The following is a 26,037-nucleotide window of genomic DNA, read 5'->3' as shown; positions in this document are numbered from 1 at the left end:
GGAGGTAATATTCATATTTAAGATGTAAGTTATCCTTCCATGATTAATTCATTTTGGCTTGAAAGACAGAATTACCACATACTTTAGGTTTTCCCCTGCAATATTACTGATGGAGTGTTGGGTACACATAACTTCAGTTAGGATAGGCCCTTGTCCCACTCCTTAGGATATTTAAATACTGAACGCCTGGTTGCCGCCACACTAGAGACTGCGAGTCAAAAAAGTGGCACAACAGTTTTGGTGATCCTATCTCCGGTCTGAGCTTCAAGCGTGTGTCCTCACTGGGAGCATGGGATCAGTGAATTTATTCTGGAGTCCTATTCCTGTCAGATTTTGGGGGGCCCATGTCAGTTTTTGCTGCTTCTGTAAGTTCAGATGTGTGGGTCTCAAATGGCTGTGCTGTCCACTTTGGTCCATTCTAATAAATAAGTAGTGTATAAGTATCAGGTTAACTCAATGGTAATGTTCTTCCCTCTAAATCAGAAGGTCAGGGATTCAAGCTCCATTCTAAGTTAGCACTTCAGTGCACTGCTGAGACAGTGCTACATTGTCAGAGGTACCATCCTTCAGGTGAGGCACACTATTCCCTCTCAGTTTAGTTTAGTTTAGTTTAGAGATACAGCACTGAAACAGGCCCTTCGGCCCACCGAGTCTGAGCCGACCATCAACCACCCATTTATACAAATCCTACACTAATCCCATATTCCTACCAAACATCCCCACCTGTCCCTATATTTCCCTACCACCTACCTATACTAGTGGCAATTTATAATGGCCAATTTACCTACCAACCTGCAAGTCTTTTGGTTTGTGGGAGGAAACCGGAGCACCCGGAGAAAACCCACGCAGGCACAGGGAGAACTTGCAAACTCCACACGGGCAGTACCCAGAATTGAACCCGGATCGCTGGAGCTGTGAGGCTGCAGTACTAACCACTGCGCCACTGTGCCGCCCAATGGATATAAAATTTTCCATGGCACTATTCTAGAAAGATCTGGGGAGTTTTCTTCGTGGCCTGGCCAACATCTGGCAATTCATCTCTTGCTTGTGTGGGATCTTGCTGTGCACAAAAGGCTGCCTTCCTTGCTAACACTTTCATCTCAACCTATCTGCATATCCTTCTATTCCTTTCTCCCTCATGTACTTACCCAGCTTCCCTTTAAATGCATCTATACAAATCACCTCTGCTACCCGTTGTGGTAGCAAGTTATCACCCTCCTGAATTCCCTATTGGGTTTCTTAGTATCTTATAAATATACATTTATGGCACCTAGCTTTGGTCTCATCCACAAGTGGAAACATCTCCACCCTATCAAACTCTTTCATATTTTTAAAGACCTCCATCAGGTCACCCTTCAGCCTTCCGTTTTCTACAGAAAGGAGCCCCAACCTGTTCTGTCTATCCTGATAGTTATAACCTCTCAGCTCTGGTTGATCTTCGTAAATTCTCTCTGCAGCTTCACCATTGCCTCCAAATCCTTTTCTATAATATGGCGACTGGAACTGTGCACTGTCTGAAACGCTTTGGGAGGGCCTTATGTGAGTTATTTCTTCCTACAATTCCCATGATCTGGGCTCCTGCCTGACAAGGCCGAGCGCTGCTTGACATCACGCCAAGCTCAATGTTCAAGTCCCAATCCCCAGCCCACCCAGGCGCAGGCGTTCCGTTCCCATGGCAACCCCACAGGAAGATGCCAGATCTCGCGAGAGGGAGGTGGCAGGGGTCTAAGGTCACGGAGTCAGTCGACGCAACAAGGGCCGCGGTGCTGTCGTCAGCCGGGACCGGTGGGGAGAAGGCAGAGCGGGGCTTCCTCCGCTTGGAGGTGGCTGGCCCTCGCTCTCCCGTCTTTATACATGAGTGCGGCTGGGCCGAGCTGAGCCCGCGGATTTGGATGCGGCCGAGTGAGGAAGAACCCAATGGACGTTATGGAAAGCCCTCTGAACCTGGTGAGTTCACCGGGAAGGCGCTCCCTGTCTCTTTGCACCACTGCTTTGTGCCCAGGGCCCCTCCATACTACATTCTGGCTCACCCATCTGTCTGAAGCTGCTGGAGACAGCTCCCCACATTCTGCAGTAACTCCATCCATTAGTGCCCCCCTACCCTCTCCCCAACTCCGCGCCCCTTACCTTAGTGTTTCTGCCGTTGTGTCGCCTGTTAATGTTCTCCCCCACTTAATAAATGAGCAAGATTAAAAGAAAGGAAGACTTGCATTTACATCGCACCTTTCATAACCTCGGGATGTCCCAAAGCACCTTACAGCCAATCAAGTACTTTTGAATTGTAATCACTTGTCATATAGGAAACGTGGCATTGCACATAGCAAGCTCCCACAAACAGCAATGTGATTAGATCATCTGTTTTTAGTGATGTTGTTTGAGAGATAAATACTGACCAGGGAGAACTCCCCTGCTGTTCAAGATAGTGTTTTGCATTTGCCTAAGAGGGCAGATGGGACCTTGGTGTCTCATCCTCTGACAGTGCAGCACTCCCAATGCTGGCACTAAGTGTCAGCTTAGATTTTTCTGCTCAAGTTTACGGAGTGGGACCTGAACCCACAGTCTTCTGACTCAGGTGAGAGTGTTCCAACTGAGGCACTATTGACAAGTCTTGGTCAAAAAATATGGTTGAGATTTTTCTTTCCTTGATCAAATAATGTAAGTTGTATCCACACAATATTGTGTCATATGTCATGTGCCAAAAATAATGCATGCTGACTCTTTTCCTCCCCACAAGCGGGGGGAGGGGAATGTTTGACGACTGCTTTCCTTCATGAATCCAGCCCTTTTTAATTTAACAGAAGTACATAGGCTATGTATATCTACTTTCATGCTGAGATATGCCTGGGTTCAAGTTTTAAAACCAGGGAAAGAAGGACTGTGAATGGTGGCCTAGCCTTACACTGTAATGCATTGAAATGTCTGGAATTTCCTCCATGGAAACCAAGTTATGCTCAAATTTCCTTCAAGTCTCTAGAATACATCCAAACATAGACTGACTGTAAATCAGCATCATATTGGGGTGAAAAAAGCACCAAACTCTCACTATGTATTTCTTGTCTTTAAATATGAAAATTAAAGTTTCAACTCAATCAACCATATCAGGCACAGCATGTTTAAGAAACTGCAATTGGGGAAGCGTTTCAGTTTTTAATGTGGCTAATACTTGTGCCATAAAAAACCATTCAAAGAAATATATACAGCTTTAAAATGCTCAAAGAGAGCAATACTTTTGTACTGTGGGATTAATACACGGCTGTAAGAGATTGGATGTATCGTACTTGTGTGCATAGTTCACTTATGCCTAAAACTCTGCAATGTTTTCGGCTGCATAGTTGACTTACACACTAGTTATGTGTGTCTCTGGGCACAATTGCAGAGGAAATTCAAGGTCAGGAATTGAATTGAATGGAAAAGCAGTCTGATTGTCTAAGGAATGGTTTCCATTCTGATTAGAATCCCCAAAACTGTACTTATACAAATAGAATAATTCAAGGGTGTGTCCACAACTTATGTAACTTTACCACTTGTTAGTTATGCAGGTGCTTTTGTTCATTTAGTAAATTTCACAAAGTATAGACAAAATTATGAATGACCTTGGCCCAGTGCATTGCACTGAATACCAAATTTTGAAGGCTGCTATTTTATTCTAGCAATAATATATTGCTCATACTTTCTTCATATGCTTTTTGGTTCTTTGGCAATGTTGTAGCTTGGTTGATTAAAGCAGAGAAACTCTTGTTCTGTACCATGACTAGTTCCAAGCCCAGCCTACTAGATACTTAGAATCTTGGTGGAGACTGGCCATTCATACTGTCTACTGTATATCAGCTGGGCGGATGTAAACGATATGCCGTGACACAATTCGAAGAAGAGCAGGAAATTTTCCTGCTGCCCAGGCCGATGTATATCTATGAAGCAACACTTAAAACAGATGATTTGGTTATTTATCTCATTGCAGTTTGTAGGAGCGTGCTGTGTGCAAACTGGTTGCTGCATTTGCCTACATTACAACAGTTTATACACTTCAGAAGTACTTCATTGCCAGTGAAGTGTTTTGGGACATCCTGAGTTTATGAAAGGCACTGTGTAAATGCAAGTTTGTTCTTTTATATAGTAGGGAACAGACTTTGTGTTTGCAGTAGTAATTTCCTAGTTTTCACCAATATCTTGCATATATATAGCAACTATAATGTAATGAATACTGTAAATTGCTTCGCAACAATGATTAGAAATTGAGCTGGAGCTGATGAAAGTTTAAGGAGAGCTGATTGAAAGTGTGGCCCAAAAGGTAAGTTTTGGGAAGACCTTAGCAGGTGAGAGAAGCGGTAGCAAGGTGGAGTACTTTAGGAAGAGAATTCCATGATGCAAAGACATGACTGTCAAAAGCTTTGCCATCACTGTGTGGGGGGGACACATTAGACAAGAAGAGTGAAGGATATGAGCTGGGTCATGGGGTTAGCCTGGAGATACTTTTAAATATATATGAGGATTTTGAAATCAGCGGTTGGAGGAATGGACAGTCAGCAAGGGTTAGAGAGAAGTGAGAGTTGAGTAAAGCTTAGAATGAGACGGGGAAGCAGAAGTCTAGATGAATTCTAGTCTCTGAAGGGGAGTGTTGGAGAAGTTGAAACAGGATAGTGATGAAGTTGTAGATAAAAGGCTCTAGGGGCATGAGGTAGGTATGAAGATAGGTGATATAGAGGTGGCAATAGAGAGCCTTGGATGATTCATATTGAGCACCCAGATGAGAGAACAAAACTGGGGCTTAGGTAACAAGTACCACGGAGGAGAGGAACAGCATGGTGTAGTCTTGCTTGTGCTGAGCTGGAGAATGTTCTGGCTCAGCCATGATTTTATATCAGGCAGAAGATGGCACAGCACAGTAACAGGCATGGGGTCAAGATGGTGGTAGAGTGACAAAGTTGGGTGTCATTGGCAGAAGCTGAGTTTATTCCAAAGGAAAGAAAGTTGCATTTATATAGCACCTTTACGACCTCAGGACATCCCACAAAGTTCTTTATCTTTGAAGTGCAGTCAGTGTTGTAATGTAATGCTCCTGTGAAGCACCTTGGGATGTTTTACTACTACAACAATTTGGATTTATATAGCATCTTTAACATAATGGAGCATCCCAAGGCATTTCACAGGAGCGTTATAAAACAAAATTTGACACTTAGCCACATAAGGAGATATTAGGGCAGATGTTTAGGGAGGGAAATCCAGAGTTCAGGGCCTTGCCAGCCAAAGGCACCAGTGGTGGAGTGATTAACATAGAGGATGCCAAAAATCCAGAAATAGTGGAGTGTAGATATCGTGGAGGATTATTCAGCTGGAGGAGGTTGCAGAGAGGGCAGGAGTAAGGATGAGAATTTTAAAATCAAGATGCTGTGTAACCAGGAGCCAATGTTGGGCAGCAAGCACAGGGGTAATAGGTGAATGGCACTTGGTGCAAGTCAGGACATGGGTTGCAGAGTTTTGGATGACCTCAAGTTTAAGGAGGTTAGAATGTGGGAGGCCAGCCAGGAGTGTGTTGGAATAGTCAAGTCTAGAGGTAACAAAGTCATGGATGAGGGTTTCAGCAGCAGAGAGCTGCGCCAGGGTGGAGTAGGGTGATACAGAGCTGGAAATAAGCAGTCTTAGTGATAGCACAGATACGCTGTTGGGAAGATCATCTTGGTCAAATATGACACCCAGGTTGCGAACAGTTGTTTCAGCCTCAGACAATTGCCAGAGGGATGAAGACAGTGGTGAGGGAACAGAGTTTGTGGTGACCAAAGACAGTGGCTAGAGTTTTTCCAATATTTGGTTGTAGGATATTTCTGTTCGTACAATGCTGGACAAGTAGACTGACAGTTTAGAGGTTATAGAGATGGCGGTGAAGTAGAACTGGGTGTCAGTAGCGTACATGTGTAAACTGAGGCTGTGTTTTCAGATACAGAGTGACTCCTGATAACACAGAGCATGCGCAGAGCGATAGCAGACATCATCAGTGTATGTGAACATTTGCCAGTATGAATGCTAGCATGCATGCGCATGACTTCACCAAGCAATGACCTCCTCACGCCTCAACAGCCATCTCCATTCACCCAAACTGTACCCCGCTCCCTCCCACCATCCCTGCTTCAATTGCCGCATCCCCCTCGCCCCACCAGCCTCTCTTCCCCCTCGGCCACTTAGTCCCGCCCTCGCCGCTTTCCCCCCCCCCCCCCCAACTGCTCGCTCCAGGCTTTGTTGCTGTTCCCCTCCTCCCCTTGGCCGACAGTTCCCCGCCGTGCCGCCTGAAGAAGCAAGGTGGGCCACGAGCGGTGACGGGACGACATGGGAGCAAGTGGCCGAGAGGAGGGAAGCAGCATGGCCTGGAATGAGCGGCCGGGGTGGGAGGTGAGTGGGAAGCGGGGGGTGAGTAGCCGATGGAGGGGGCGAGGGGAAGTGGGGAGCGAGCAGCTGGAGTAGGGGTGGGGGGGGTGGGGAGCGGCGAGGCCGGGACTGAGTGGCTGAGGGGGAGGCCTGAGTGGCTAAGGGAAGGCAGCGGGGAGCGAGCGGCGTAGAGAAGTGCTATGGCAGGAGGGAGTGGGGAACTGTTGGGGGTGGGATGGAGGCGGTGATGGCAACCATTGAGGGGATTTTCGGGTTGCATTTGTTTTTTGGGATAAATTGAGCAGCACCATCTTTATTATTGGCAGCTGCCTGAGATGTATCACAGTGACGTTTCAGTGGATGAGGCTGCATTTGCACATGTGCTAGTATTGCGCCACCTAGTCGTTGTGTTATCAGCAAACGCAGCCTTTCAATAATACCATGGAGGGTCAGCGTGTAGATGACAAATAGGAGGGGCCAAGGGTTGGGACACCAAGGAGCCGGAGCAGGAAGAGAAACCATTGCAGGTAATTCTCTAGCTACAATTAAATAGAAATGAATCTACGTTAATGTTAGTATGTAGTATGTTAAAAGCAGCCTATAAGGATGAACATTGACCAGAAAATCAGAGACCCCCTTTTCTGTAAAATAATGCCCGAAGATATTTTGCATCCACCTGAGAGGGCAGGTAGGCAGGGCTTTAGATTAGTATCTCATCCGAAGGATGGAACCTTCAGTAGTACATCACAATGGAACGAATAACCAATGGCCTTCCACAATTCATAGAAAATGATTATGCAGTTGAAGTTAAATAATTGGATACACTGGCACTGGTTGCTTGCCTGAATGAGAAGAAAAAAAAGGTGGTTAGCTTTGACAGCAGTTTAGTCTGTTTATTTGGAGGTGTATGGTGTGTCATGCTAGGCCCCCACCTGCCAAGAATGAGGCACATCAATTTTGTCATGAACATTGATTTTTAACTTGTTGGAGTGAGGAAATGTTTTATTAAAAAGATCAGCCGTGGCTGGAAAAAAACATTTACATACTAACAGACATCGAAGGTGAGGAAGGGCATTCCACAAGGGCCAGGACTGGTTAGACCAGCTGGTCACATGACTACCTGGCTGTTCCAGGGTTTTCTTTTGAACTGGCCACAAAGTTTGAAGGCAGAATGTCTGTTTGCTCCCATCTCTTTCTCACAAGCCTCTGAATCCACTGAAAACGCGTGAATCCCAAGAGAGAAGAGTCTCCGACAGCGAACAAGGTTTAAGGAGAATACTGGGCCCCAACGAAAAGCAAGATTTACCGACTATCAAGGACTCTACAGTGAGTTCGAAGAACCATAACAACAACTCTTCAGATATTGCTTCAAACTTTTCCACTTTATTTTTCTTCTGCACTTTACTGACTCTATTTGCATGTGTGTATCGCGTACACATCCAAGTGTATCAATAGGTGTTAGCCGAATTAGAGTTTAAGTTTAATAAATTTAAACTTTTCTTTAAACCTAAGCCTGTTCGTGCTGGCTTCTTTGCCTTATTATTGGAAAGTGGTGAAGAAGGATTCAGTGCATCTTGTAGATGGTACACACTGCTGCCACTGTGCGTCGGTGGTGAAGGGAGTGAATGTTGAAGGTGCTGGATGGGGTGCCAATCAAGCAGGCTGCTTTGTCCTGGATGGTGTCGAGCTTCTTGTGTTGTTGGAGTTGCACCCATCCATGCAAGTGCAGAGTATTCCATCACATTCCTGACTTGTGCCTTGTAGATAGTGGACAGGCATTGGGGAGACAGGAGGTGAGTTATTTGCCATAGAGTTCCCAGCCTCTGGCCTGCTTTTGTAGACACTGCATTTTTGTGGCTGGTCCAGTTCAGTTTCTGGTCCATGGTAATCCCCAGGATGTTGATAGTGGGGGATTCAGTGACGGTAATGGCATTGAACATCAAGGGGAGATGGTTAGATTCTCTCTTGTTTGAAATGGTCATTTCTTGGCACTTGTGTGCCGCAAATGTTACTTGCCACTTATCAGCCCAAGCCTGGATGTTGTCCACGCCTTGATGCATCTGGACATGGGCTGATTCAGTATCCGAGGAGTTGCGAATGGTGCTGAACGTTGTGAAGTCATCAGCGATAATCCCACTTCTGACCTTATGATGGAGGGAAGGTCATTGATGAAGCAGCTGAAGATGGTTGGGCCTAGGACACTACCCTGAGGAACTCCTGCATTGAAATCCTGGGACTGAGAAGATTGACCTGCAGCAACCACACCCATCTTCCGTTGTGCTAGGTATGACTCCAACCAGCGGAGAGTATTCCCCCTGATTCCCATTGACTCCCGTTTTGCTAGGGCTCCTTGATGCCATACTGTGTCAAATGCTGCCTTGATGTCAAGGGCAGTCACACTCACCTTGCCTCTGGGGTTCAATTCTTTTGTCCCTGTTTGGATCAAGGCTGTAATGAGGTCAGGAGCTGAGCGGCCCTGCGGAACCCAAACTGAGCGTCAGTGAGCAGGTTATTGCTAAGCACGTGCCGCTTGATAGCTCTGTCGACGACCCCTTCCATCACTTTGCTGATGATCGAGAGTAGACGGATAGAGTGGATTTGTCCCACTTTTTATGGACAGGACACACCTGGGCAATTTTCCACATTGCCTGGTAGATGCCAGTGTTGTAGCTGTACTGGAACAGCTTGGCTAGTTCTGGAGCACAAGTCCTCATTCGTGGAGTGAATCGGATTAGCTGAAGACTGGCACCTGTGCGATGTTGGGAACCTCAGGAGAAGGCTGAGATACATCATCCACCCAGCACTTCTGGCTGAAGATGGATGCAAGTGCTTCAGCCTTTTCTTTTGCACTGATATGCAGGGTTCCCCCATCGTTGAGGATGGGGAGATTTGTGGAGCCGCCTCCTCCAGTTGTTTAATTGTCCACCACCATTCATGACTAGAATGGTGTTACAGCAGGTTGGTGTTTGTGTTCGAAGTTGTATGCTGTGTTATGACTGAGGTGGGAGGAGTGCATTGTCTTTTCTAGTTCCACTTCTCCACAGGTCACAACATATATTTAAATGTTTAGCCATTTAATGATACAGTCAATCATATACTGTACTCTTTATCCCAGAATAAAATACACCAACCATGTTACTTTAAACAACATTTATCAGTTTATTATAAAACAAGACTTAACCAGTAACAAAGCAAAGCATTAACACAGAGTGAAATATGAAAGTTACGTTTTACTTTAGCCCCTCACACACATGCACACACCAGTCAACTGAAAAAAAATAGAGATTCTCTCTTTAGAGCTCTGTTACAGAAAAAAGATAAACAATACTTTGGCCAAATATTTGTTAATTCTTGAAGATAAAAGAGAAGATATGGAAAGATGTCAGTTTTCCCTTTTTGTTTTGTGTCCCAGATATGCATAGACGGCTGTCACTGGGATCTTTCTAGAACAGTTCTTTTCAGGCGATGTTGAAGATCAGTTTGGCAGGCTTTCCAGGAGAAATGCAGCATCAGTTTCTCTATTTCTTACACTTGATTCTCAGGAAGTTCTCAAAGAGATGGAGGAGGGTGCTGATGGGGACTGCTCTCTTGGCTGGTTTTCTCCAACTGTCTTCATAACAGTTCACACCCCAACACACTGTCCACAGTGAAACCAAAGACAATATCTCAAGAGTCAAGCCTCCTGACCCCTATAAATCTTGACCTCTCATTTCTCTGTAAACATTTCTCCAAGTCAAAAAGCCCCTGCTGGGTATTTATCTGAAGAAAAGTGACTTCCAGTAAATGTTGTTTTCAAACAAGACCTCTGTGTCCTTTCAATGACCCCAGTGAAAAAAAATCCATGGAATCCTTTTCAGTTTTCCCAAATAAAACAATGTCCATAATTCTAGAATACATGAATCCTCAAAAAAAACCTAACAGAAAATATAGAAGCACAGTCATAATAGCTGTTACAGCAGGTTAGTGTGTGTGTGTTCGGAGATGTATGCTGTTACAGCAGGTTTGTGAGTGTGTTTGGAGGTGGTGTGAAGTTTTGGGACTGGGGAAGTTAATGCGCTTTCTGCTGAAGAGGTTAGATTGTAGGTTGAGTCAGTCTGAGCTCCTTCCATGTTTTTCACAACAGCCAGTTAGAATGATGATTGCCTGAAAAGAGGCTGATTGGGGAATTGTTTGTAATCTGAGGAAACAATCTAGAGTAGAAAATAGCAACAAGAAAAAGCTTTATAGTTATATTTGAAAACACCCATTTAAGTCTATTTCATAGAAGACAAAAAGTTTTGTCCTCAAGAATCTTGGCTGCCTTTTTAAAGAAGTGTGCATTTCAGTGGTTGGAGGGCCTGTCGGGTTGGTGTCTCTCCCTGTTTGCTTACTTAACGATGTCACTGTTTAGAAGTGTGCCCATGGACCCTGCAGCAGCTCCACTAGAATCACTTTGAACCCACCTTGAATTCCTGGAATCATATTTAAATTAAATATTCTGTAAAATGTGGGTACACTGACCAAGAAGTGTTACACAGGAACAGGGGTAGGCCATTCAGCCCCTCAAACCTGTTTCACCATTCAGTTACATTGTGGCTGATCTGCACCTCAAGTCCATATCCCAACACCCTTACCAATTAGAATCTGTCAATCTTGCTCTGTTTGACTCCCCACCACCAAGCATCCAGTCTTTTAGAGGATAGAGTTCGATTTCTATGACCCTTTGTGTGAAAAAAAGTGCTTCATGGTTTTACTTCTGAATTGCCCAGATCCAATTTTAAGATTATTCCACCTTGTTCTGAATTCTCCACCAGAGGAAATAGTTTCTCTGTATCTACTTCATTGGATCACTTTACCATTTTAAATACCTTGATTAAATCACCCTTCAACCTTCTAAGCGCAAAGAAATACAAACTAAGTACATGCAACCAATTCTCAATTAAACCCTGGTATTCTAATAAGTTTGTACTGTGCCATCAATGCCAGTGTATCTTTTCAGAAGTGCAGTGTACAAAACTGAATGCATTTATTAGCATTTCGGCTTCCCTTTTTGGCAGTGATGCAGGAACTTGTTGGGAAGGGGAAAGAGCTATGTGTAATAGTGGCTAAGGAATTTATCGGGAAGCTTAGAAAGTAGGCAATCAAAAAACGGAATACTGCTTTATGTAGTGATTTGCCCATATAGTTCACAATCTCAGCCAGTCCATTGAGATGGGTAGGTGCTTCCCATGTCAGGAGATGAGAAATGATGATAAATTGGTTCAAGCTGTGCTTGCACATTTGCAGAGTACATTAGACACAGGCTTATGTTCAAGTTGTCTCCTATCCCAGGAAATGAAGGAGGGCCTATAAAACCTTTCTAACTTGGTGTTACTCTTTTTAATTTAGTTTTAAAACTGTTCAAAATTGCAGGGAACCATAAAAAGAGGGGGTTATGAGATTGTTTCCAAATCCCTCTATGCCTCACTCCTCCATAGCTCTGTAATTTCCATCAGCCCTAAACCGTCCAAGATATTTGTGGTCCTCAAATTCTGCTTACTTGTACATCCCCAATTTTCATTACTCCACCACTGGTGACCATGCTTTCAGCTGCTGAGGCCCTAAGCTCTGGAGTTCCCTCCATAAACCCCTCTGCCTCTCTCGCCTTTAAGACACTCCTTAAAACCTACACCTTTGATCAAGCCTTTGGTCATCTGCCCTAGTATCTCCTTATGTGGCTTGGTGTCATTTTGATTACACTCCTGTGAAGTGCCTTGAAACATCTTACTATGTTGAAGTCTCTATATAAATACAAGCTTTTGTTCTTGGCGTTATTAATGATGCTGCATCTAAGTCAAGGAGTAGAAGAATCATCTGCATGAGTATGCGGACTTCCCAGGTACATATGCAGTCATGTCTTATAATTGGTTGCACTGGCATTATTTTTGGTGCTCATTGCCATAATGTCTGTCAAATATTATACTGACCATCATTTAAAGTGGGCAAATCTCATTTGTATGAGTATGTCCACAATAAGAGGTGGAGATTGTAAACTAGTTATTTTGGTGCTAATTTTTTATGGGATTGCAGACTTTGCAAATACAGGAAGTTAAGTATTTGCGAGTTGACTGAGTGATAGCTGGCACACTAAGACCGACAATGTTAATTCTTTTCACAACATTTAAAAAGTTTATAATGTATAGACCCGAGCAATAAAGCAGAAAATTAATGACATAATGATGGTGCCGACTGCAATGACAAAGCAGCTAGTAATAATGGCAAAGTGAAGTATGAAGTAAGCACCAGATTTGTTACCTATACAGTAGATGACGGGACTGACCTGGAGTTTAAGAACAGTTGACAATTCTACAGGGAGACAGAAATTAATGGATAAATATTTTTAAAGATACACCAAAGAAAAAGGTGGTTGGGGGGGGTGGGTGGTGGGCAGCCACATACAAAATCAGCGAGCCCTGCTAAGCCAAATGAAAGGTAGAGTCTAATATGGTCTCAATGGAAGTGTTAAACTGAAGCAGTGGTGTGGGAGGGAAACTGCATTTCTCCAGTGCAGAGGACACTTGCAGAAAGTGTATAGGAATGACCTAAGGCCTCATAATTTTTCTGGCCCAAGTCCAACCACTTGATTTGTTTTGGGTTGGGATCCAGCCAAGAGTCTCCTAGCCTGTTGTGTCTGTCTAGCTGAGGAAACTTTTACAGGTAAATTCTGTTCCTCTCTCCTGTTTTTTTTACATGCTCCTCCATCAGTTTGGTTGTTTCACTAAATTTCTTTTACTCAGTCTTTTTTGCATTCGTTTTACAAATTTCCTCTCTTTATTTTTGTCATGACCTCCTCTTCCACTGTTTGCTCACTAACCCTTCACTACGTTTCTTTTGCTCGTTCTGTCTTTCTCTTTTTCTCTCTCTCTCACTTCTTTGTTTGGCATGATGTTTTCATCGCTTTTTCTCACTTGCTGTCTCCTTCACCTGTTTTATTTGTGTAGCTGCTCCTTCGCCTACACTCTTCTCTGCCTGTACCATTCACTGATGTGCTCCCTCTTTCACCTCTTGTCCACTCGCATGTTTCACCATTGCTTCCATTTCTTCCTTGCACACTCCTTCACTTCCCCTTTTACACATTCCCTTTCCTATCTGGTTTGTCTTTCTCTCCTTTTAGTCCCTGCAACATCTACACTGCTGTTTAGAGACGTAGGAAAGGAAGGAGAAAACCCAGAGAGCAGGAGGGAGCAAGCTGCCTAAGGGGCCCATGTGGGGGCGGGACACTCAAAACATTGGAAGAGGCAGAAATCAGCAGTACAATTTTAAAAGGAGCAGAAAACTAAATAGGTGTGTGCTACTCAGCAGAGGGAAGGAGCTTGAGAAGGGTGTCTGCCAATTGGGAGGAGCCACTTCAACACCATGGCATCGACTATTGCTCAGGTTAATTTTAGAGCATGGATTAGAATAGATCCTACCGTTCTTGCACCCGCCCTGCCACTGGACTACATTCTGCAGTTTGGGAACCACTGGCGTGAGGAAAAACAAAGAAAAAGCAAAAAAAAAACACTTTCTTTTGTTTAATTTCCATTGACTTTTATGAAGATAATTTAATAAAAATCCTGAGAGATGTAAAACGGGCAGCTGATTCACTATCACCGTTTTTGCATTATCCACAGAGTCAAAATAATCTCCCATGTGTGCAGAGCAGATAAGTTAACGTTTTATGCCAGGTACTTCAGAACATGGGGACACAGCTTGAAATATTGAGTTGTGCCTACTCTCCACAGAGAAATCAGACCATTGTGTTTGACGTCACATAATGTGAAGGTCTCATGTCAAAATGTAACCCCCTCCCCTGCCCACCCCCAACCACACCCCAGCCTCCTGAAACATTTTTTCAAATTCGAAGTAATATTAGTATAATGAATATTCCACCCATCAAAAACAAATTATTTTGGCTCATGGCGCTTGCACTAAGACTTGCACTTCCCTGGATGCGAGGCTGTTTTGGAGGGCATTACCTTGGCTATTGGAGGATTATTGGTGTGAATAATCATTGAGCAGTCAGTGTAAAAGGTAGGTTCTCCTGCTAAATATACACGTGTATCCATATTGTGTGAGAAGTTCCAGTCTAAGGTTTGTTTCTATATCTGTTGATTTCTTCGTTTTTATTTTGTTTATTGTATCCTAACTTTCCTTTGTCACCGGCAGTACTTTTGTTTTACTTTTATTATCGCTCTGCAGGATCTTTCTTTTCTGCTCAGCCTTTCTAGTTCCCAATCGTCCCGCTGCAACAAGAACAATTTCAATCTTGTAAATCAAACATATATAATTCTCATTTTTGGAAAAATAAATCCGTATATCATTTCGAGTTTATTGGTCCTTGTTTCGTATGTGTTTGGGCCTCTGCCAGTGATGCTGTACCTGAACAAGCTGTGCAAGAATGATTTCTGGGTAACTTTTTACTTCCACCATGCTCCTGCCCTCGCCCTTGCTGGGATTGGGAATTTACGTGGGGTGGAATTGTAGGCAGGAAACCTGTAACCAAATTCTCCATGGTGCAACAAGCTGGAAGTGCTATACAACTCCTCTCTATCCGCACCATTCCCCCACCACCACCCCAACCTGTTATTAAAATTCCTTTATCTTGATGCTCCTTGCAAACTGATTCACAAAGTAATGCAGTAGAGAAGGAAGTGTAGTTGCATCGTACCTGTCTGGATTGTGATCTTGCAGTAAATGTTCAGAAATGAGTTGAAATCAGTTGAAGTATAACTCTGCATCACACTTGTTATATATTTAGTTTGCCTGGAGGACCGATAAGACTTTCTACAACTCATTCCTAAAGACGTTTCTCTATCTGTGTGAGATTCCCAGGAGGCCGTTACTTGCAAACCACTGTGTAATGCACTGTGCCAGGACTTTGCAGCTGTTCAAAGTACTATGTAATGTCCTTTGTCATTGAGCACTTTGTGTACAAAATGTTTTGCTGATTAACCAAGTCGATAGTCACAGCTATTAGTGACCCTAAGCATTGTCATGCTACAGATAACTAGCAGCACCGTTTCTCTTCTGCAGAGATTGTGTAGCTGAATTACAAGAAGTGGTCCGAATTTCCTGCTTCTGTGCTCATCAGGCTGTTTTTTTTTTACCCATTCATAAGTTGGTGAATGAGGAAACACCAGCTAAGTAAAACTAATTAATTATACAGGAGCAAATGCTATGTTTTAGTTGCATCTATTTTTAGCATGTGTCCGATTCCCAACATGTAGCTGTCAATATGTGGCATAACTAAACATCCTGCACTGCCTTCTAACATGTTGACTTTTCATTTTGTCAGTTTCCAAACAGATTTGTCTTAAAACCATTTGGTATTTTTGTTTACAGGATTTTTTTTAACCTTTACTGTGTTTCAGTCTTCTGTACAACCCTTGGTGACTCTTGAAGGTTCTGCGTCCATCCTTAAAGTTCAGACTGAGTGAGTTATTAGTGAACTGAGCCACCCGCCACTTGCTTCTGGTGTACCTTTCGCTATAAGCACTATTTTCTGTTAGCTGTTAGAAGTGAGCATCCTAATGAGCTGCTGGTGTAAGTTACGAACAGGGTCTGTTGGGTCAATTCTTGTTCCAGGTGCTGTAACGTTTCTGAATCTAAAACCATTTTAGTTAGAAAATTGCAGTTGCATTAATGACTTGTGTAAGTTATAACCTAAGGCATTACACACTGGTTTGCAAGTATGACTTGTATTAGGAGGAATGTATTGTTTGTGATGATGGGTTAGAAAGGCAGAGCAATCTGAGGGGGTGGATGGAATTGCACTGGTGAAATGCAGTGCAAAGACAGCTGCTTCTGGCAGTAATGGTGTGCAAAGACCAGCATTTTGAACATTTCAGAACCAATTTCTGTGTGCATATTTGGGAACGAGTGCCACTTATAATGTGGGTATAATGCAGCTTTATTACATATGGTGCGTAATGTTCATGTGACGATCCATTTTATTTCTTGAACTTGCTGTCGAGGCTGCCCTTAGTGAGGAGGTGTGATATCAAAGAGTCTGCACGTTCACACTCTTTCATAGGTGACTATTTCCTTTAGATAAAACTACCCAGTTCAGCTGCAAGGCTGTAGTCTAATCGTAACATAGCTGTCGTGGTAGATATTGATTTGAAATGACTCAGTGCAAGTGTATCCTGCTTAGAAGTATTGTTTCTTTCAGGCTCACCAGCAGAGCAGAAAGGCGGAGCGTATGCTAGCAGCAGGAAGGTATGCTGAAGCAATTGATTGTCATGGGAAGGCTGCAGGTTGGTGAATCTTTTCAGCATATAAAACCAAAACCTTAGTTCCTCTGTCAGGCATCTTGGACCATTTTTACTATTTTTAAAGGCAAGGTTTCAATGTAGTTCTAATAATTTGATCATATTACACAGTCTGTGGTTTAATTTGGGCTCGGAAATATCTCCTTATATTGTAGACTTGGTTGCCATTCTTACTCTAGTTGCTTCCACTAAGGAATCATATAACAATAATTTGCATTTGTATAGCGCCTTTAATGTAGGAATAGTCCCAAGGTGTTTCACAGGAGCATTATCAAATTTGACACCAAGCCCCATAAGGAGAGATTAGGACAGACTTGGTCTCAGGATAAGGGCGATCATTTAGGACTGAGATAAGAAATTTCTTCACTTACAGGGTTGTGAAACTTTGGAATTGTCTACCCCAGAGGGTTGTGGGTGATCCATCATTGAGTATATTTAAGTTTGAGATAGACAGATTTTTGGTCTCAGAATCAAGGAATATGGAGAGTGGGTGGGAGAGTGGAGTTGAGGCAGAACATCAGTCATGATAGTATTGAACAGTGGAGAAGGCTCGAGGGGCTGTATGGTCTACTCCTATCCCTATTTCTTATGTTCGTATGAGGCTGTGAAGGGATTTGAAAACAAGGATGAGAATTTTAAAATAGAGGCATTGTTGGACAAGGGAGCCAATGTAGGTCAGTGAGCACAGGTAATTGGTGAATGGGACTTGGTGTGAGTTAGGATACAGGCAGCAGAGTTTTTGATGAGTTCAAGGGTTATGTAGAGCAGAAGCGGAGTGGCTGACCAGGAGAGCATTGGTATAGTCAAATTTAGAAATAACAAAGACATACAGCATAAGGAGACCATTCATCATGTCCATGCCAGCTCTTTGAAAGAGCTATCCAATTAGTTCCACTGTCCTGCTCTTTACCCCATAGTCTGGCAAATTTCTGCTTTTCAAGTATTTATTCAATTATCTTTTGAAAGTTACTGTCCGCCATCCTTTCAGGCAGTGCATTCTAGATCATAACAAGTTGATGCTGCTGCAGAAACAATGAAGATAGTAACAGACTTCAGAGAGACATAGACTGGTGAACTGGGTAGATATATGGCAGATGAAATGTAATGCAGAGAAATGTAAAGTGATGCATTTTGAAGGAAGAATGTGGAGAGGCAGTGTAAACTAAATGGTACAATTTTAAAGGGGGTGGAGGAACAGAGATATCATCTCCCTTTTTTTTTTGCAGTTACCTTAAATCTGTGTCCTCTGGTTAACAAACCTCTTGCCAGTAGAAACGGTTTCACCTTATTTACTCTTCTTCATGATCTTGAACAGCTCTATAAAATCTCTCCTTAACCGTCTCTGCTCTAAAGAGAACAATCCTGGCTTCTATAGTCTCTCTATATAACTGAAGTCTTCATACCTGTTGCCATTATAGTAAATCTCTCCCAGGCTGTAGCATCCTTCCCACGGTACTGCAGCTGAGGCCTAACCAGCAATTTATAAAAGTTTACCATAATTTCCTATCTTTCGTACTCTGTCTCTGTTTATAAAACCAAGTATCCCATAAGCTTTTTTAACTTATGGCCTTAGCAATTTGACTTTCAAGGTCCCAGAACTTTGTTCCTGCCCCCCTTTAAAATTGTACCATGTAGTTTGTACTGCCTATCCTCATTTTTCCTACCAAAATACGTCACTTCACATTTCTCTGCATTAAATTTCATCTGCCAAGTGGCTGCACCTTTCACCAGTCTGTCTGTCCTTCTGAAGTCTGTTATCCTCCGAATTGTTTCTGTTTGTTACCTGATTGTTACATTTCCTAGTTTTGTGTCAACTACAAGCTTTGAAATTTTGCTCTGTGTACCAACAAGTTCATTAATATATATCAAAAAGAGCAGTGGTCCTAATACCAGCCCCTGAGGGGAACCCACTGTATGCTTCCCTCCAGGCTGAAAAACGGTGGTTCGCTACTACTCTCTGCTTTCTGTCCTTTAGCTAATTTAATATCCAGACTGCCACTTTCACTTCAATCCTATGGGCTTCAGATTTGCTGATGATTATTATGTGATACTTTATAAAACACCATTTGAAAGTTCATATACACGACATCAACCTACACATCCGTGCTGATATACTAGATTTTGAGTACTCTTATTTTCTTCTTTTTGGCTGCATTCAGTGAACCTTTCTATTACTGTAAATAGGAATATATGAACTCAGGTGGTGACTTTTTTTTTGAGGATTTCAAAAACATGTTTATCTTATTGTTTAACTCTAGGCTGCTGCAGTTTACTTATAAGTGGAATGACTCCTAGAAGACAGTTTAGATGGAACTACTTAATACAGATAGTGATGAACAATGTGCCTTCTAATTTCTTTTGTGTGCGTGGGTGATTTTGTTTAAGTATGCAGCCCCTTTAATTCTTTTTTGCACAGTAACTTAGAGGGGCCAACTTGTGCGTAGCCTGCAGAAACTTTTGGGTTGCAGCTTAGAAAGAAACATTGGTGAATGTATGGAATAGTCTGGCAGGGGAAGTAGTTGGGGCTAATTCTATCAGGAAATTAAAGAGACACTCGTGTGTCTGGAGAAATGTTTAATGGAAGAGTATGTAAGGTGCCATGGGATATGATATTTGATGACACAGGGACTGGCTGGCGAAGTCCCCAATCTTTCACTGTCTTTTATATTGCTATGTTCCATTGTACTTCCTGTGATTCCTGCTTTTCCTATTGCTCTGTGCTTGTAAAATTAACTTTTAAAAAGTGTAATGTCACAAGTTAATGTCTCTGATGACTTTCATGCTGTGGTAGTATTCAACCAATTAACAACACTGCATTTCTCTCATATATATGTGGCGATGTCTGAGAGTGTTTGAGGTTAGAGAGGACCTTGGTGTGTGTCTCAGACAATCTAACAACACTAAACTACAAAAATTCAATGCAGCAGCACGAAGGTGCTAACTATTAAAAGCAAGTCACGAACAATGTGTTGGAATCAAAATGATTCTAAAGTTTCTCACATGGTAAATAGATATGTTTGGATGGTCCAGTTGGATATGAGTAATGCAGGATGGATTGGGTATAGTGATCTTGCAGCCAGTATCAGGCTTCTGGTCCCTTGTTAAGTGATTCAAGTAGAAAATGCTGATCTGTGGGATTCCTGCTTTATTTCAGAACTAAGAAAGATCATGTACAATGTTCCAACTGTTAAAATGCTATATATTTGTGTAAACCTCTGTTCATGTCCAGCAACCGCTTTGTTGTTTTTTCTCTCCTGTTCACATTTAAAATGAACTGTACCAAAAATGGCAGTAATTAAAGATAGGAACTCAAATTCACAGCCTAAAATATTTAACACAGGTGCTTATTGATAATGTTGAGTTGTGTTCAAGCTGGAAAACATACCCTTGGATTCAAATGACATTTATAAAGCACTTTAGCATCACTTTCTTGGTCATGGCTTGCTCTGAAGCCCTTGTAGTATCCCAGTGTTGACCAATATGTTAGTCACAAGCTGCATGGAGGCAAATAATCTCAATACTCAATCTACAGTCTGTTAGTGAACTTTTTAACCTTTTCGTGCATTGGTAAAATTGTAACAGGAAAAGCAGTGTGTGTGTTGTGATCTTTGTGTGTGTATATTTTAAGATGCTTTCTACTGAAAGTCATGTATGTGAACAAAAGAATGTCGGCAAAGTCACACTTGAGTAGTCAGTGACTTCTGTAGGGCAACATTTATAATTTACTCAAAGCCATCATTCATTGTTCAATTCAAGAATGAGTTAGGAAGGTTCTCATTGGAATAAACAGTTCATTACACAGCCTTACTGTCATATGTAAATTCCTGTTTGTTATGTTTGTTTCCTGTTCAACTGCATTTGCAAAGTGTACTTCGTGAAGCATGGTCTGATTGACACTTAATAAAGGCATGCCGTGCGTGATCCACTGACATTGGGTTTATTCTTTCTATACAGATCATCTTGGAGAAGCCATGAAACTAACACAGTCAGAACAGGTACGTAAGGAAACATGAACCATTCACATTCATTGGGGCGGCACAGTGGTGCAGTGGTTAGCACCGCAGCCTCACAGCTCCAGGGACCCGGGTTCGATTCTGGGTACTGCCTGTGTGGAGTTTGCAAGTTCTCCCAGTGACCGCGTGGGTTTTCGCCGGGTGCTCCGGTTTCCTGCCACAGCCAAAGACTTGCAGGTTGATTAGTAAATTGGCCATTATAAATTGCCCCTAGTATAGGTAGGTCGTAGGGGAATATAGGGACAGGTGAGGATGTGGTAGGAATATGGGATTAGTGTAGGATTAGTATAAATGGGTGGTTAATGGTCGGCACAGACTCGGTGGGCCGAAGGGCTTGTTTCAGTGCTGTATCTCTAAATCTAAACTTTATTCATAAAGATCTGTTTTAAATAAAAAAATTACAAACTAGTTCCGAGTTGACATTCCAGAAAGTGCAAAAGAAATCAGTTTCCTTCGGTACAGACCATGAGTTGCCTCACAACCCTTGCCATTCAATTTTACATGCAATGTACATTTACATTACACAGCAAAACCATATTTTGGTGTATACAGCCCGAGGGGTTTTACACCGGTTCCAGCCCCTCGGTTCACTATGGCGGGAGGACCTTACACAGTGACCTTTCCCCATTGAGCCTTTGCGGCAGCTGCCTCAGGCTTTAGTGCGTCCCTCAGCATGTAGTCCTGAACTTTGGAATGTGCCAGTCTGCAACACTCTGTCGTGCACACCTCTTTGCAGTGGAACACCAGCAAGTTTCGGGCAAACCAAAGAGCGCCTTTCACAGAGTTGATGGTCCTCCAGCAGCAGTTGATGTTTATCTTGAGGTGCGTCCCTGGGAACAGCCCGTAGAGCGCAGACTCCTGTGTTACAGCGCTGCTCGAGATTAACCTTGACAAAAAACACTGCATCTCTTTCCACATCTGCTTTGCAAAGTCACATTCCAGAAGGAGGTGGACGACAATCTCTTCCCCACCACAGCCACCTCGAGGACCGCTTGCAGAAGCAGTGAGACTCTGGGCGTGCAGGAAGGATCTGACCAGGAGGGCCTGTCTCACCACCAGCCAAGCTACGTCTTGGTGCTTGTTTGAAAGTTCTGGCGATGAGGCATTCTGCCAAATGACTTTGGCAGTCTGCTCGGGGAACCATCTGACAGGATCCACCATCTCCTTTTCCCGCAGGGCCTCGAGGACATTCTGTGCAGACCACTGCCTGATGGATTGTGGTCAAAGGTGATTTTCTGCACGAACATTTCCACAAAGCCTAGGTGGTATGGAAAGGTGCAACTGAATGGAGCGTTCCGTGGCAATGTGACTAGATCCACCCTTCGCAACACCGGGCACAGATAGAACCTCAGCATGTAGTGACACTTGGTGTTTGCATACTGGGGTTCTACGCACAGCTTGGTGCAGCCGCACACAAAGGTGGTCATCAGGATGAGGGCGATGTTGGGTACGTTTTTCCCCTTTTATCCAGAGGTTTGAACATAGTGTCCCTGCAGACACAGTCCATTTTCGATCTGCAGATAAAGCAGAAGATGGCTCGGGTGACCGCCACAGTGAAGGAGTTGGGTATGGGCCAGACCCGCGCCACGTACAGTAACAACGTGAGCACCTCGCACCTGATGACCAGGTTCTTACCTGCAATGGAGAGAGAACACTGCTCCCACATGCTCAGTTTATGTTTTACCATGACTATACTCTCCTTCCAGATTTTGGTACACACTCCACCCTGCCAAACCATCTCCCCAGCACCTTCAGTAGTCTGACCTGGCGGTGAAGGGAACAAAGAGTTCCGAAGAAGGGTCACTGACCCGAAACGTTAACTCTGCTTCTCTTTCCACAGATGCTGCCAGACCTGCTGAGTGAATCCAGCATTTCTTGTTTTTGTTAAAGAAATCGGTCAGCCCAGTTCCCAAAGAACATGGCCTTGCCCTGATTTACTTTGGCTCCCAAGGCCAGTTTGATCTGTTCGCAGATGCTCATCAGGAGATCCGAGCAGAAGACGGCGCCGTCATCCATGTGCCGGGAAGCTTTGACCTGAATGCCTCCACTGTCTGGGATTGTATCCCCTCTTTTGCTCGCATCCTTCCATATGGACTCAGCAAAAGGTTCAATACAGCAAACAAACAAGATAGGGGAGAGAGGACAGCCCTGTCTGACTCCAGATTTAATCAGGAAACTTACTGATTCCCACCCATTGATTGAGACTTCACTACTGATGTTTGTGTACAGCAGTTGGATCCAATTGCAGATTCCCTCCCCAAACCCCATTTTGGAGAGCACGCCCATCATGTAGGTGTGTGATATCCTGTCAAAAACCTTCTAGTCCAAGCTGATGAAGCAGGTGTCCACCCCCCTGTCCTCCTGAGTAGTGCGAGGCTATCCAAGATCTTCCTGCCAGGTACAATGCAGGTCTGATTGGGGTGAATCACCAACTCCAGAGCAGATTTGACCCAATTGGTGATGACCTGGGACAGAATCTTGTCTGCATGAAGCAGTGAGATGGGCTGCCAATTTCTGATTTCCGCCCTCTCCCCCTTCCGCTTGTAGATGAGAGGGATGATGCCTTTGCTCATGGATTCAGACATGGGGCCAGCCAGAAGCATACTCTCGTACACTTCCAACGGGTCTGGGCTGATCCAGTCCCACAGAGTCGAATACAACTCAACCGGTAAGCCATCGCTTCCGGGAGCTTTACTTGTCTCTAACAAACTGATGGCCTTTGTCAGCTCATCCAGAGTTAGCGGTTTGTCCAGACTCTCCCGCGTTCTGTCATCTAAGACCTCCGTGATAGATGACAGGAAGGACTGGAAGGCCATGCTTTCCGTGGACGTCATGTCGTACAGCCCAGCATAAAAGGATTTGCTAATCCTTAGTATGTCAGACTGCGATGATGTTACCAAGCCGTCCTCTTCCTTTAGCCTGTTGATCACGGAGCTCTCTGTACCTTTTGGAGAAGAAATGCGAGCATGTCTCGTCCTACTCAACGGAGCAGACTCGGGACCGGAAGATGATCTTGGAGGCCTCCATGGCAAAGAGCAAGGCCTGCTGGCTCTTCACCTCGTGGAGATCCGCCTTGACCTCGACCCCGCCCCCCCCCTCCCTATCAGCTGGAGCAGATTCTGTGCGCTTTGCTGGAGTTGGACCATTTCCCTCGCTCTCGCTCTCACCCACCCTCAACACCTTTGAGAATGAAGAACCTCTTGATGTTCACCTTGATTGCTTCCCAGCAGTGCGCCGGAAACTCAAAAGAGGGGCTTCACGGTTCTCCAATATTTGTAATCCCTTTTGAGCTCCTCAATGTCTTCTGAGGTCAGCAGTTTTACATTCAACTTCCATGTCCCCCTGCCAATCCGCTGGTCGTCCTGTAAGTGACAGTCGGCCAGTAGGAGGCAGTGGTCAGAGAAGAACACCGGCTTGGCATCGGTGGATCTGACCGTGAATGCACAGGACGTAAACAGGAAGTCAATCCTAGAACAGGCAGACCCATCCAGTCTTGATCAGGTGTATCTTCGCTGCGCTCCGTCTGCAGGGTTGCTGAAGATGTCGTGCAGCTTGACATCTTTTACTGTTTCCATCAGGAATCTGGACATAGCGTCCAATCTGCTGACGTCTCTGCCGGGTTGTCCAGCTGCATTGATGATGCAGTTGAAATCATTGCTTGGGCATCTAGCTGGGTTCAACACTTTGGGGTTGGGGCGCACTGGGCCCATCGTTGCTTCCAGTGCCACGGAGCTGGGGGCTTTTTCTTCCAGTTCCCTTGCGTTCTGCCACTTCTTTTGCAGGTGCTGTCTTTCCGGCCCTTCCTCATCCAATGAGGAGCGGCTGCTATAGTCAGTCTCCGACATTAGCCTCCTCTTGCTACCGGTTTGGGTGGTGACCTTTTTCCTTTGGGGACGACTTCTTTGTGGTTCTTTTAAATGCTTTTTTTTTTTGCATCAATCTCTGGGACCCTGTAGGAAAGAAAACTGGGGCCAAGTTGGCTCAGACTGCTCTTGTGCAATCCTTGCAGCCACATCAAGATCAGCACAGCACAGACGTGGGTGGTGGTTGGCTGCCTACATTTCTTGGCTGGAATTGGTGTGTTGTATGGAAAAAGCTAGTGCAAGTAATATCTTTTAAAATAAATAAATACATTATTGTCTTTTCATTAATTTCATTTGAAAATCCTGATTTAATCACACATGGATATCAGTTACCCAAATAATTCAATAAAAGCAAAATACTGCAGATGCTGGAAATCTGAAATAAAAACAAAAAGTGCTGGAAATACTCAGCAGGTCGGGCAGCATCTGTGGAGAGAGAAGCAGAGTTAACATCTCAGATCAGTGACCTTTCATGTTCTGATGAAAGGTCACTGACCTGAAACGTTAACTCTGCTTCTCTCTCCACAGATGCTGCCCGACCTGCTGAGTATTTCCAGCACTTTTTGTTTTTAACCCAAATAATTCACTTGAGGATTGAAGATACCACGGCTGCCAACTGAGGGTGAAAATTCAGCTGGATACATTTTTGGGCCCAGAATCAGTACTGCACAGGCAGCCATGCCCCAACCAAGAGGCCAAGGCCATGCCAGAATTGGGCTTAATTTCAGTAGGTTTGGTGAGCTGCTGGAGTCTCCACAGGCAGCTCGCCATTTTCAGAGAAAGAACTTTGTGCTGTTTGCCTAGCTGGCAGCCTGCTCTCGGATATATCCTAGCAGGAGGGACAGCAGGAAGGGGACTGCTGTTGCCATCTGTGGTAGTCAGGAGTCTGTGGAGCCAGGTGGAACAAATCTCCTAGCTGCACATGAATTTAATATGAAAAAATTGCCTTTTGTGATGGCCTCTTGCTAGGCCATATTTACAACTGGAAAACCTGAGTGGGTGAGGCCCAGTATTTGCTCTACTTGGGGGCAATCCAATCTCCCTGGTGTTGGGCTCCTCATTAGCATATGCAAGGGGACCAATGCCTGTTTCAGGCAACCACCTCCGATGCCGGAAATCGCCTGAAGCCAGTAATTTATTGAAACATTTTTCAGACATCCTTGAGGCACAATGTTATAGTCATGCAAAATTGGCTTTTATTTGCCCCATTTTTCATCTGGAAAAAAGGTGCAAAGATAGCTTTCTTGCAAAGTTCTGCAGAGTGTTTGCTTTGAATCTGAGGACTAGAGCTTTCAAATCCTATTGGGGACTAATCGTGTGTGCTGGGAATGTGTTTCAATGTCCTACGCATTGATGCCTTTAGATACCTGTTTGAAACAATGTGTTTTTGAGGAAATGTGCATCTGACTTCTTTTCCTCATGCTTTTAAAATGTTAACATTTCAGTACTTTGGAATCCTTCCATTCTAAACTTCTGACCACTTGATGCAGCAATCTATTTTTACACAGTGAGACCAGTCCTCTGTCCCAGAAA

At 43.9% G+C, this 26,037-nt stretch overlaps 1 protein-coding gene across 2 annotated transcripts in view; it reads left to right on the top strand.

Moving 5' to 3' along the window:
• Positions 1-1,720: 1,720 nt before the first annotated feature.
• Positions 1,721-26,037, top strand: part of nrbf2b (nuclear receptor binding factor 2b) — a 29,342-nt gene continuing 5,025 nt past the window's right edge. The window contains exons 1-4 of one of the 2 annotated variants that reach the window (XM_068053313.1): positions 1,721-1,947; positions 15,729-15,790; positions 16,529-16,613; positions 20,583-20,623. In XM_068053313.1, coding sequence (XP_067909414.1) covers positions 16,559-16,613; positions 20,583-20,623 — 96 coding nt within the window. In that variant the 5' untranslated portion in view covers positions 1,721-1,947; positions 15,729-15,790; positions 16,529-16,558. The remainder of the gene's footprint in view (positions 1,948-15,728; positions 15,791-16,528; positions 16,614-20,582; positions 20,624-26,037) is intronic. The other variant, XM_068053312.1, reaches the window with a different exon arrangement.

This window comes from Heterodontus francisci, chromosome 20 (assembly GCF_036365525.1).
Source record: "Heterodontus francisci isolate sHetFra1 chromosome 20, sHetFra1.hap1, whole genome shotgun sequence".
Taxonomy (NCBI): domain Eukaryota; kingdom Metazoa; phylum Chordata; class Chondrichthyes; order Heterodontiformes; family Heterodontidae; genus Heterodontus; species Heterodontus francisci.
The sequence above is the reverse complement of the archived record's forward strand: the minus strand, read 5'-3'. Positions and strand labels throughout refer to the sequence as shown.